Genomic DNA, 13,341 nt, shown 5'->3' with positions numbered 1-13,341 from the left:
GCCAAGCCAGTTTCAGACCTAAACATTCCACAGTTGATCATGGTATTACTTTGAGACACATCATTGAAAAAACCTAGGAGAAAAAGGAAGATGTCTTCTGTTGCTTTGTTGATTTCAAAAAAGCTTTTGACACAGTCCCACGCGACAAACTGTGGCACAGAATGGAAGAGCTTGGTATCCCAGCTCATCTTAGGGCTACTATTCATAGGCTTTATGAGGAGGTTAAAGTGAAAATCAGAACTCCTGATGGCATCTCAACTAGTTTTAGGAGTGATATTGGTGTCAAACAAGGGTGTCCTCTTTCCCCTACCTTGTTTGGCTTATACATTGACAAACTTGAAGAATGGTTAAACATGCAAAATGGTGATGGTATTCAATTGGGTGAATTTGTGATAAAGCTGCTCCTTTATGTTGATGACCTCATTTTGCTTGCTAATTCCGCCCTTGGTTTGCAAGAGCACTTATTTGCCCTTGAGCACTTTTGCAATATTGTGGGAATTCAAGTTAATATCAGCAAGACGAAAATCATGGTTTTCTCAAGTAGAAGGAAACAAGAGCAACATAAGTTTTACTTTGAAGGTAGCATTCTTGAAGAAGTTGCAGATTACAAATACCTTGGAATTGATTTCAACAAGAGTCTTAGTTGGGAAGGTTGCAGGAAGAAGAGAACTCTAGGCGGCTAGAAGGCACTCTATGCACTTCAAAATAGATGTAGAGAGGCTGAGCTTTGAGATTGGAAAACCATCCAAACACTTTTTAGGCTTTTGGTGTTGCTGGTTATTCTATATGGTTGTGAAGTTTGGGCCAGTAGTACCTTAGATTCTCAATTGAAGCAAATTGAGAGAATTCATAAACGTTTGATCACAAGCAAGTTCAAAATTAAAAGCACGGTCCCATATGATATCATGTTAAGTGAAACGGGTGCTGCCCCTATTGAGGCAGCTGCTATGGTGTGTCTAATTAGCTATTTAAAAAGAACCGAGCAAATGGGAGAAGATAGATGGCCTAAGGTTGTTGTCAACGACACTTTGTGCAAAAGGAAGAAGACGTGGATGAAACAAAACATCAAATGGTTGAAAAAATGGGATATTTATTTGAACTCATGCCCCACAAACAACAAGGAGATAAAGGTCTTCGTTATGGAAAAGTTTTATAAGAAAAATTGGAGTATTGGGTTAGGAAGGAAGAAACAATACTATATTAATGAGTTCAACCCCAATTATGATCATCTTCAAAAAGTCTATATAGGGGCTAATATATGATGGAAGGCTAAAATTCTAATCGCACAACTTAGAACCAACTCTCACCAACTTCGGTGTGAGACTGGGCGGTGGAAAAGGCCAAAAGAGATTTGGGAAGAAAGAGTTTGCCCGTTTTGCGTCAGCGGGAGTGTGGAAACTGAAAAACATTTTATCTTGGAGTGTGAAGCACTTAAAGTCAGCCGGGAGAAGTTTGCCAATTTCCTAACTGCCAGCACATGGTATAACCTGTTCAGCGAGGAGCATATCGTGAAGATGGGTGCTCTCATCATCAGCCTGAATAAGTAGAGATCAGACCTTAAAAAACTGATTCAGCTTGATCAGATTGTCCCATAGGCTATTCTTAGCCTCGTGGACGTTAAAATTCTTTCTTTCTTCTTCTTCTTCTTCTAACAACTATTGGTACATTTCCTAAGGACTATTGATACATTTCCTAACAAAAAATGATATTTTATGTTTCAAACAATAAGTTTTATTTGTTCAATTTTTAGAACAAAAGGTATCAACAACCCTCACAACAAACTCTTCCCCTGCTATAAATATGTGACGAAACTGAATATTATAACTATTGAACCCTCTCCTAATAAATACACCTTTTGAGAGGTAAATATTTTCTTTGGCTTCTGGGTGTTCCACGAAACGTGTCAGACCATTCATTGAGTTCTAGTTCTACCGAGTTCCAACCATGTTCAAATAACGTGTTGTCTCTTGGAAGGTGTTCTGCGGCTGGAGCATGCTCGTAAGGCAGTGTTCCTATTAGACAGGGAAGATAATTTAATGGGATTTCCTGTGTATATTCAGAGATCTCATTCAACATTTCATGCATTGCTTCCTCCATCACCAGCAGTAGCAAAATGTATACAGTGGGGAAGAGAAAGGAAAGCTGGTGCAAAGTGGGTGACGCGGAGGATGACAATTCACGCTAAAACCAAACTTCAGATAAGGGCACTGAATGCTAATACTAACGCAAATGAACCCAACAGCAGCAGCAGCAGCAGCAGCAGCAACAGCAATCAATTAAGTATAATTTCATCATAATTCTATACTCCCACTGTATGTAAATGCTTCTAGGGCAGAAATGCGCCATGGTCTTCAATTAAGTATTCCAGGCAACGCATAGATTTGCGGTTCAAACTGAATCTTTGTTTTGGGGAAATTTATCAATTAGAACATCTGTTTTTGAAAATTTGATTGAAAAAAAAACGATTTGGGAAAATTTATGAATTAGGAAATCTGTTTTTGAAAATTTGATAGAAAAATTGATCATTTGGGGAAAATAGTAACTCAAGTTTTTCCATCTGGATTTTATGGAATTTATGAAAGCTGGGGTTAAATATAAAGAATAATTTAGAGTCTTTTTTAATTTTTTGACTACTCTATGAGCTCAGAATGTTAGATGATATTCTATCGTCTGTTGCTTTGGCAGCTTATGTTCCACAAGCCGACTTTTACAAAGTAGAAGCAATTCTGAGGTACTTACGTGCAACATTCTTCACGTTTACATTCCTTATTCCTTATTGCATAGTAGATATATCATTACTATCTGCTTGGAAAAATGTAAGCTAGTCATGGCGGTCTCTAGCGCTGGAATTTACCTTACTTCAACCAATAGCTAGAAGTAGACATTTTATCTTGAGGAATAAATGCTGAATCAAAAATATTTGGTTGCATGCTTTGCTTTTACCTTTGGGATTCTTTGAAGACCATGGCGCATCTCTCAAGTTACTTCGGTGAGATTTGGAGTTGTGTTTATGGCCATTGGAGAAATTTTCTTCTTTCAATTAATTGCAAAGCGTGTTTATGAATATTGTCATGTAGTAAAATCTTCTTTGCGTACATAGGATACACTGTAGTTCGTGCATTAACATATCCCTAATCTATGTAATCGAGACTGCAGGGTCTCTTGAAAATAGGGATTCGCGGTGTGACTGTCTCTGATGTTAAAGGCTTTGGATCGCAAGGTGGATCTTTAGAGCGACAAGCAGGTAGCATTTTCTGCTTTCACTGGAAATGTTTTGGTTGAGATCCATTTTTTAGTTTTTTGTTGAATACAGAAGGTTACGTTTCAGGTTTTTCCAAGGTAGGCTTCGTACATGATTAGATTAGAAATTAAAAATTAAAAATTACTTCACAAGTCAAAATAGCATTTTGTCTTTTCTGTATCGTTTGCTTTTGTGCTTCATACGATCTGAAGTAAGAAAAACAAAAGTGGAATCCTTGTTTGATGAAGGTTGAAGAACAAGGATTTATATTTTCGTGTATCCTCTGCCTTTGTGCTTTGTGCAACTTGAAGGTAGGGTTCATGAAGGCAATCAAAAGATGTATGATTCTACATATGCCAACATCATTCGTACTAAGTGGACAAAAGTTGCCACTCTTAGTGGACGTTTAGAAGAGGCCAAGATAGATAGGAAGACCATGACAAAGGTGGATTCAATTTTATGGTGGACTATGCATGGGCCTAGTTTTTTGGTTACCACACTAGTCATTTGTCTGTTGTCCTAGGTTTCTAGTTCTTTTGCAGTTGAGAGGAATTGGTCTACTTATAGTTTCATCCACTTTGTTAAGAGGAACCGACTCACCTCTAGGAGAGTGGAGAATCATCGAGCTAGACATGGTTCTTTGTGTCTCATTGGCCACTACATGCTCATGTACAAGGAGAGTCTAGCAGTCCAATGGGAAGTAGAGCTAGAGGAGCTAACATAGGTTGATGAAAATGTAGGACAAACATGGTTTGGTTGGTATTGCTTTGGAGGATCTTCAGCTTGAGGAGTCTAGCAATTCGAGTGATGAGGAGTTCGGTGTGGACTTTGGAGATGAGTGATGATTTAAGGCATTGGACCATTGGCCAATTGTATTTTTGAATGTAATCATTTTGAAAATTTGAATATAATATAAACATATGGATGTTCGCATTTTCATTGTAAATTCAATGCAATATCAAATATTGTCAAGTATTTCAAAATTTCATATGTTATTTATTGTATATTTTTAATATTTAAGTACTATATATCCGTCCTCAAATCTTGGCTCATGGTCCCCTTGCCCCCTTGTCCCAAGACCTTGTGGAACATTGGTCAGAAATCACAACATTTTTATCTTTAGGAATTAAAGCAAGGAAGATGGAATTAATAGAATATAACATTATACCTCTCTTTTGAATGTCTCCAACCGCAAGAAGTAGACCTTGGTTGATAAGAGCAAAAAATTGCTGATAGAAGTTGTTGGTGGAAGTGGAACCATGAAGATCAGGAGATTTATCTTTTGGCAGTTTGGAGACCACCTCTTGAAGCTCAGCCGTGGAAATAGGTTGGCAAAGAATGTCCTTGGAGTCTTCTTTGAGAATTGGGGGGTGAAATATAGAAGGGAATCTCGAGCCAGAATATTACTAGCTTTAGCTTCATATGGATTTTCAACGTGTTAGTAGAAGAGTTGTTAGAAGTTTAATTTTTTGATCATGTTTTGGTTGTACCTTTAATGGAACTTCAAGTGAGATATTTAGTATTAGAGTCTCCTTTGGGCCAGAGCTTCTTGATTTGAGTCTCTACTTATGTTCTTCCAAGTGAGAGATATCATTCATTTTTGGAAAGAGATCTCCCTTTCATCAAACAACTTGAGAGAAGGGGCATATTCTTCAAAAATAGTTTCAATTTGCTCCAAAGTTTGTAGAAGAAACTGATTGGAAGTGTCACAAGAGGAAACTTACTCAATCCAAACCTTGATAGCTTGCTTTAGATGGTGAATTTTCCAAAGGAGTTGCGCTATAGAGGGGCATCTAAGTGTTCCAACTATCTTCAAGGAAGAAATTGAAACCCTCATGAGGAAATTGTGTAGCATTGTATTTGGAAGGGATAGAACCTTTCTATTGTTGATCTCTAAAATTGAGGATAACTGGGTTGTGGTCAAAGATGGAATTTCGAATTCGGAGACTATTGAGAGTAGGTGTAATATCCCCTGTCCTAGTATGACTGAGAAACAAGGAATATTTGCTGCCAAGACTGCGTGTTATGCGGTTTCAGAGGTTTGCGTGTTATGCTGTTAGCTGACTTAGAACTTTCAGATTGGTATTAAAGGTGAATCATCACATATTTCTCATAAATGTACAACTACAAATGACTGCAAGTGAAAGTATGATAGCCAAGAATGCATACACAACAGATTTATAGTGTTCTTCACCCAACTAGACACATAATCATGCACTTACAGGCAGCTGACATTATGACAAACAGTTGGCAAGTAACCTCAGATAATTCATGTAATAGAAAAGCAAACTTGTTCTCCCTTTTTAATTTAAAATGATGATCAATGGATCCTTACAATGACAATATCATGACCCAAACTCAACCTATTATCATTCAGAAATTCTGAAGACTCTTGACAGCCATAAGCACTACAATGTAATGAAATAAGTATATGAAATGTTGACAAATAAACCTGGTTACAATCGCCTTCCTTGGTAATTGAAGAAGCAAACAGTATCATGCATTAAGACACCTTCAATCTACAAAAATCGAACTAGTCTCAGACCTGCCCCTGCTGCAACAATGGAGATCTGGAAATATATTGTGATCAGCTTCCAAGCACTTGCCAAAAACCTCTGAAAATGATCGACTCCTTCTCCAATATTTAGCACTATCTCCCAAGATGAGGTTCGATGCCTAAATGATATCTTAAGAATACATTTGCAGGTAATAAGGGTCTGGTACGATTTGTCTTCAGACCTGATGAGACACTGATTTCACCATAAATACACCTTCAGAATCCCTTCAAAGGAATCACCCTCTTCACCAATATTTCTGCTGACCTCTTGAGGAAGATTTAATGCCTTGGTGATGAAACATAACCCAAATCGTGGGTTTTGGAGCAGGGAATACGATTTTGTTTCAGGCCTGTAATTCAATCAGCAAACGCCCAAATTCACTTCCAAATGTTCTCCAATGAGATTGCCACACTCCTCCAATCAAAATCGACATTCAATGGGCACTAATCTGAAAATCTGAAAATATTATGAAATCCTAAATAAGCACAAATAAGAAAGACTGCAATGTCTTCCTCTCTCAGCTGCAAGTTTGTCTTCAAAGAAGACTTCACAATGTAGGCACTGATGTAGATTCCGTCACAAATCCACTCCCAAGATGAAGAACTAGGGTTTCGTCCAGCCCTTCTATCGATCTGCTGAAGGTTTGCGTCCTCAGAGATCCAACTAATGCAAAGCATCAGTCAATTCATCAACTCCAAAATCCAAATATCCAATCTCCAATCTGCCTTGAAGCTTCCTCTTGATCTCTCTTTATACTTTTTCATCTCCACATCCATAAGCTTCTAGAAGATTCTATTTGCAATAAAATAATATTATTTTATTTTAGTGACTTTATGACTTAATATTTTATTTTAGTCACTATTTAATTAAATTAATTAAAAATAAAGTCACTTTTTTTTTTAATTTATTTTAATGACTATATAAGAAATTAATTTAATTAATTTCTCTTTATTCCTCCATTTAGCGAAAAGGCTAAATCTTCATAAAAGGCTAGGAAAAATGGGGACATTACAGTAGGAAACATGATGAGAACATTGAGAAGATCTTCATACGCCATAAATCTATCAAGCTTCTCAACAATATACTACACCCTCACTTGTTAATTGGACCAAGTGTAATTGTTTTGGATAGCTTTTATGTCTTGCAAGTTTGCAATCAAGTGATGTCTTCAACAACATACGATTATAAATTTTCAATCCACCTAGAGAAGAACAGTCTCAAGAAATAGTTGAAAAGATTCCAAAAGTTTTCTATCGAGCTTTACACTTGCTTTGAGGGAAAAAAAATTCAAGGAGGTTGGGGGAGGGGGGTGGGCACTTGTTCTTGGTATGTGGAGGTTTTTTAAAGTGGGTCAAGTGGACCTCAATTCCTTGACCATGAGGGTTGAGTTGTCCAATATTGGGGAAACATTCACCTCTAGGCCTCTTGTAATGTAGTCTTTATCTTTCTTGGGGGATTTGAGAGGAGACCTTTCTTAACAGACCCAAGAGGAGAATCTAGATTGGTTTGATTGTAGTTTCGGGTAATTGTCACTTAGTATTTTTCCTCCTTTGAGTTTGCTTCTACATGTGTCTTCTCAATATTGTACAACTCTTCAAATTGGTAATCCTTGTGTAATTTATAGAAGCTATTGGTTTGATAACCACTCTCAACTTGGTTGTGCCTATATGCTTGGATCTTCTTGTAGGACCACCACTCCTTTTCCAACATTTTCCTTCAGTCCTTGCTTATGTTGTGGGTTGGGTTCTTTAGGTTGTAGCTGCACACCTTGGTGTAAAATTTGAACCAGCTCAGTGGTTTTTTCATCTATTTTTGTGTTTCTTTGGTCAATTGCTGTTTAATTTATGTATTGTCTCAGTTCTCATTCAACTCATTATATTATTCAATTGCCATTTTGAGGCTCATGAGCTAGAAATGTGAATGTTCTAATGAACTTCATTCAAGAAACAAAAAGATCCCTCGAGATCAAAATCCTAGCTATCTTCATCAATCTTTAGAGTTAGATCCCTCAATTTCTTATTCAATGAATCTCTAGAGTGAAAACTTTCTTAGTCAAATGTTGAGGAGGATGAAAATAGAGCAAGATAAAATATGAAGGCAAAAGGTGGTTTTGTTGGGGAAGAGGTACGAAAGCTTGATGTAGGGTGAGATGACTCAAGAATAGAATGTGTGGAATAGGGGAGGAGGTGATGTTGCTGATGAGAGAAGCTACCCAATGGGTGACAAGAGTGTGAGGGATTTTTCGATATTGATGCCTAGAGGCTAGTCTACTGTGGGTTTTGTGTTTGTAAGTCCTCCCCACATAGTGCCTACAATAGTTGCAAATAACAATTTCCATGGTTTGTCTTGGTACACCATGCTTCCAAGCAGCCTTTTTTTCTACAAATGCTTCAGATTCCATTTCTTGATGCCATTATATGCAAAGTGCAATCTTTTGTATTTGGCATTGAAAAAAAAAAAAGATAAACATCTTTAGTCGTGCAAATTTAGCATGGCAACAAATTAAAAAAAATGCCACATTTTAAATCCATTAACCCTATAATAATTGAAATGCATGTGAAACATGAACAAACAATGTTAAAATTAAAAAAAAAACGTTGTTTTAAATACGTAAGTTCTACACTAATTTGAATGCATGTGAAACATGAATTACAAGGTTAAAATTTAAAAAGAGCAGCATTTCAAATACATCAAACCTACACTAATTTGAATGTGTAAACATGTAAATGAAGAATTTAGAAATGTAAAGGAAATTTGGAAAAGCTTGGTAAAAAAGAGAAAAATATTGGGAACTTTGAAAATTGCAGAAATATCGTTTTCTCAATCTCTCAAAGGAGAGTGAAAATGCTATGTGCCCACAATACTTGTAAACGACAATTTCAGTGTGCCATCCTGGTATACCATGCTTCTAAGTGGCATCCTTTTTGCAAATGCTTCAGCTTCCACTTCCTAATGCCATTACATGCCAAGTGCAAATGTTGGCATTGAAAAAATTAAGAAAACGATTTCTGCAATTTTAGCTGTAGAATAATCTAAAAAATTGCTGCATTTTAACTACATTAACCCTATAGTAATTTGAATGCATGTGAAACGTGAACAAACAACGTTAAAAAAAAGGAATGTTTTAAATACATAAATTCTATGCTAACTTGAATGCATGTGAAACATGAATAGAAATGGTTAAAAATTGAAAAAACAACATTTTAAATATAAACCTTGTTGGGTGAAAATTCTGTAAACTGGGGAAGTTTATAAAATTGTGATTTCAACCACAGTATGCGAGATTAAATCTCCCCTAATTTATAAGGGAAGGCTCCCCCTTTTGTTTACTATTCTATTAATTTAGAATACAACTCACACTATGGTTTCTAATCTAAACATGGGCGGTGCATCATCCTACTCTCTCTTTAGAATAGATGTTATTCTCTCCTCTTTTTTCAGGAAAGAATTTACAATGTGGAGCAGTAATGATTTGTTACGATTTCAAAGTTTCGAATAAACAACTTAGAGCATCTGAATGAACAATACAAAATAAAGAAGCAAAGTTTCCATAAAGGCTCAAAGTCCTCCGTTGCTTCTCCGGGATGAGAGAATAGTGCTTGAGCTCAAAGTCTCACAAATCACTATTATCCTATCAACCTTTCTTCAAATAATTTCTTTTGTAACCCATGGTATTAACTAAGATAATCAAAGTAAAGCATAAAGTCTTTATCTTGATCTCTTATTACAACTTTTTGACAATCTTTTATTGAAGACAATGAAATGAAGCTCAAAGTCTTCAAATCACATTCTCCTTACTGAGATGACAAAACAAAGCACAAAGTCTTCAAAATGCTATCTTACTATAATTTAGCTAACTTTTATCTTCAATATACCAATATGAAGCTCAAAGTCTTCAAAATGATCACTTTCACCTATTTCTAATTCTATTTAACAAGAGCTGAAATATGACACAAAGTTCACAAACCAACACTTATTTCTACTCTTTAACAATATCTTTCCACAATGCTTTTACTTAATCAAAATAAGATTTGATAAGAACACTCTTACCATAAACCACAATGTATCCATCACAAAGTCTGAATGCGAAAGCTTTCTTCTTATTTGATCAAATTTGCAAAACAACAATATGAACTCAAATTTTCAATTTGCTCTTCACTTTGGTAGAGTTTTGTTGCATATATATTAAAGATATAAATTACAATAAGCAACCTCATATATATAGGTGAGGTGTGATGAGAGAATCTAGGAAAAACTATGACCAAATCAAAGAAGAGTCCTATTTGACTTAGAACTCCTGGATATTGTAGATGTAAAAACTTAAATACAAAATGACACTTGAGTTGTCGAAGTCTTATTTAAAAAATGCATCTACAATTTCTAAAATGTGAAAACTACTAAGTGTCACTAGACACTCCATTTTGGTCTTGTTTCATGAACTCCTCAAATTTCTGTAGAATTGCTTTCATTTGCTCTTCATCGGGTCTTTTGGTATGACTTGTAATGACTTTGACCCGAGTGATGGAATCTTTGAGGCTATGTAGCATCTCTTATGCTTCTTCAAAAGAGAAGCTAAGTCATCCAGATTAACTTGGATGTCTATCAACTTATCAATTGAAGATAATGAGAACACCTGTTTATCAACTTCTTCACCAACAAGCAAATTGAATTCTTTGATAACGGCATCTTCGTGAAGAGGCTTTTAATTTTCATGAAGGAAGGTGCAAGAAGTGCTGATATCTTCTTGATGATGTCCTTTCCCTTATCATTACATTCCTTCTGAGCTTTTCTCATATCTTTGATAAGTACTTCCAGGGTGTTTATTTGATGTTCTAGTACCTCCCTTTGTTCAATATACATATCTCTTGAAGGAAGTACTCCATTGTCAACCAAAACATCTAATTGGAAATCTTCTAACCTCAACCAAGAGTCAAAGTTCTTCTCATATGTCTCCAATTCATTTGAGGATAGATTCAAAGTTTTATCTATCTTAGACTTTACCTCCTCTAAATTATTGATTGAAACAACTGCAGAACTAATAAGATGAGTCCCTTGACTTAGCAACCTATCCGTCCAATCACCAACTATTCTTCTACACGAATTGACTTGTTCAACTTGCCGAATAATCTGCTTGTCCACTGATGAGGTGACTGGTTCAACTACCTTTGATGACTTTGTTATCTTAATTAAAACATTGGCAAGTTGACCCACCTGTTTCTTCAATTTATCTTTTTTGACCTTTTCTTCATTAAACATTGCCACAAGATAGTCAAATGATGTTTGAGCATCTTCCGCTGCTCTTTCATGTGTTTGCTTGCCTCGGTCAATTCTGTTGATTGGCATAGTTCGTGTGTTGCACTTTATCCAAATCTGTGTCTGGAGGAGGAATCCATCTCTACATATTTATTCTTCGACTTATCCACTTTCATCTTGGATAAAGTCTTGGCCTTCTTTGTACCTTTGGGCTTAACAGGAATCAACTGTCTCGAAGTCATCTGGAGAGATGGCTTGCTTCTTTCTCTTCGGAGTGTTAGACACTAGCCAAGGTGGCAGAGGTGTATCATCATCTACTCCAGCGGTTAACACTTGTGATGCCAGTTCTTGAGACTGAATGCTTGTCGTAACTATGGGTGGAGTGGAGGTGATAATGGCAGGTGGATTTTGAGCAACAAAAACCTTAGGAGGAGGTTGAGTTTCAGACATAAACTTATCAAAATCTTCCAACATGGAATAAGTTACCTCAAACAGATTAGGAAGAAAAACACTCTCAATATTATCATGAGGTGTGTCAAGGGCGGACTCACTGGTAGTTGTGGAAGGAATGATATGGATCACAGGAGCCAAAGATGAGTATGAAATAATGGAGCCAAAAGGAAGTGTCAGAAACTGAAACTGAAGTAGTACCTGTAGCATCATATGACATAGGAGGAACACCTTCTCGTGTCTCTTGAGACTGGGAAGTACTTGGGATTTTTGGTAATCCCTCCTCGTCAATTCTTCTTCTTGTCCCTTTTCTGGTTCTTCTTCTTCTTGCTCACCTTCATCATCTTCTTCATCAGCTCCATCATTAGCTTGAGTCTCCTCAGTAGATGATTCCCCTTGACTCTTACGTTTTCCCACTACGAATTTGAACTTGGGAGCCTTCAGAGTGTTAACGCATGATAGCTTCGGTAAGTTAAATGATTGAATGAGAGATAAAATGAAGTCTCTCATTCAATCATTTATCATATCAAAAACTATGATAAAACCTTCAAGCAATTAATTCCTCTTTGATAGCCATTCTACGTTTGCATATAAACAACCTATTGATAATCATACTATGTATTTTGGTTATGTTCATCGATCTAATAAATCTTGTATTTAGATGTATATTGATTAACATAAATAATGATAAATAAATGATTAATGAAAACACCGATTAATATATATCGGGTTGCATATGATATATCGGGTGGCAATATAACGAAGGTCACCGATAGTTATTGGTGTGTTAGTCTACACCGATAGTTATTGGTTGTTAAGGCTAACACACCGATAACTATCAGCTATTAGCATTAAGCCAACATCGATAGACATCGGTTGTAATACTCTCCCACACCGATTGGCATTAATGTTGAACATGCATTTGTTTAGTATAAACAAAGAGGCACGATCAAGTAATGTCTTGATCGGTCATGACCGATTAAGGCATTGCTTGACGGTGCCCCATTTGTTACATACTTATATTGAGTGGCATTCGTGAGATAGGACATAGAAAATATTAAATGCTCCTCTCACCTGCCACAAACAAGAAGATAGTCAGATATATGCATTAAGGCAATATTAAAATTAGTAAATAGAATATAACTTGCATATTGAATGTAAATTGAACATCATTTACATGGTATCAGAGCTATAGTTAAATCAAACCGGAGGTTGTTCAATTTTACGTAAAATTCAAATCAAGTATATATTCAACATCACAATCCTATCAATGGCCAGTGCTATCAGATTTGAAGACAGACTTGTAGGAGGTGACGACTTCTCCGCATGGAAATTCAGAATTCAGATGATTCTAAAAGATAACAAAGTTGAATCATTTGTAAAGAATGAAACTAAAGAACCTGAGATTGAACCTGATCAAGCAATTTGGAGAGAAGGAAATGATAAGGCTATCAAAATAATAGTTGATGGGGTAAGGAATAATATTATGCCCATTATAAAGAAACACGAAACAGCCTTCAACATGTTCAAAGCACTTGAAGACGCTTTTGAGATATCCAATGCCATTAGAACCTTGGCTCTAAAAAGAGAGATAAATCATATAACCATGATAAAAGGAGAATCAGTCAATGCCTACTTCATGCGGATATCTACCTAAAGGGATGAACTAGCAACCCTTGGATATGAGATCCAAAGCAAAGAATTAACCCTCATTGCTTTAGATGGGTTGCCTAGTATTTGGGAAACGTTCATCCAAGGCATCAGTGCAAGGGATAACTTTCCAAAATTCGATAGGCTAAAGGCTGACTGTCTCCAAGAGGAATCAAGGCAAAATAAGAA

At 36.2% G+C, this 13,341-nt stretch overlaps 1 protein-coding gene across 2 annotated transcripts in view; it reads left to right on the top strand.

Moving 5' to 3' along the window:
- The first annotated feature begins 1,831 nt into the window (after positions 1–1,831).
- The window catches only part of LOC131077388 (nitrogen regulatory protein P-II homolog), a 75,823-nt gene continuing 64,313 nt past the window's right edge, over positions 1,832–13,341 (top strand). For both annotated transcript variants that reach the window (XM_058014882.2, XM_058014881.2), the window contains exons 1-4: positions 1,832–2,280; positions 2,686–2,731; positions 2,962–2,989; positions 3,157–3,244. In XM_058014882.2, coding sequence (XP_057870865.2) covers positions 2,037–2,280; positions 2,686–2,731; positions 2,962–2,989; positions 3,157–3,244 — 406 coding nt within the window. In that variant the 5' untranslated portion in view covers positions 1,832–2,036. The remainder of the gene's footprint in view (positions 2,281–2,685; positions 2,732–2,961; positions 2,990–3,156; positions 3,245–13,341) is intronic.

The sequence above is a fragment of the Cryptomeria japonica genome, chromosome 4, assembly GCF_030272615.1.
Source record: "Cryptomeria japonica chromosome 4, Sugi_1.0, whole genome shotgun sequence".
Lineage (NCBI taxonomy): Eukaryota > Viridiplantae > Streptophyta > Pinopsida > Cupressales > Cupressaceae > Cryptomeria > Cryptomeria japonica.
Note: the sequence above shows the minus strand (reverse complement) of the source record. Positions and strands in the feature narration are given on the sequence as shown.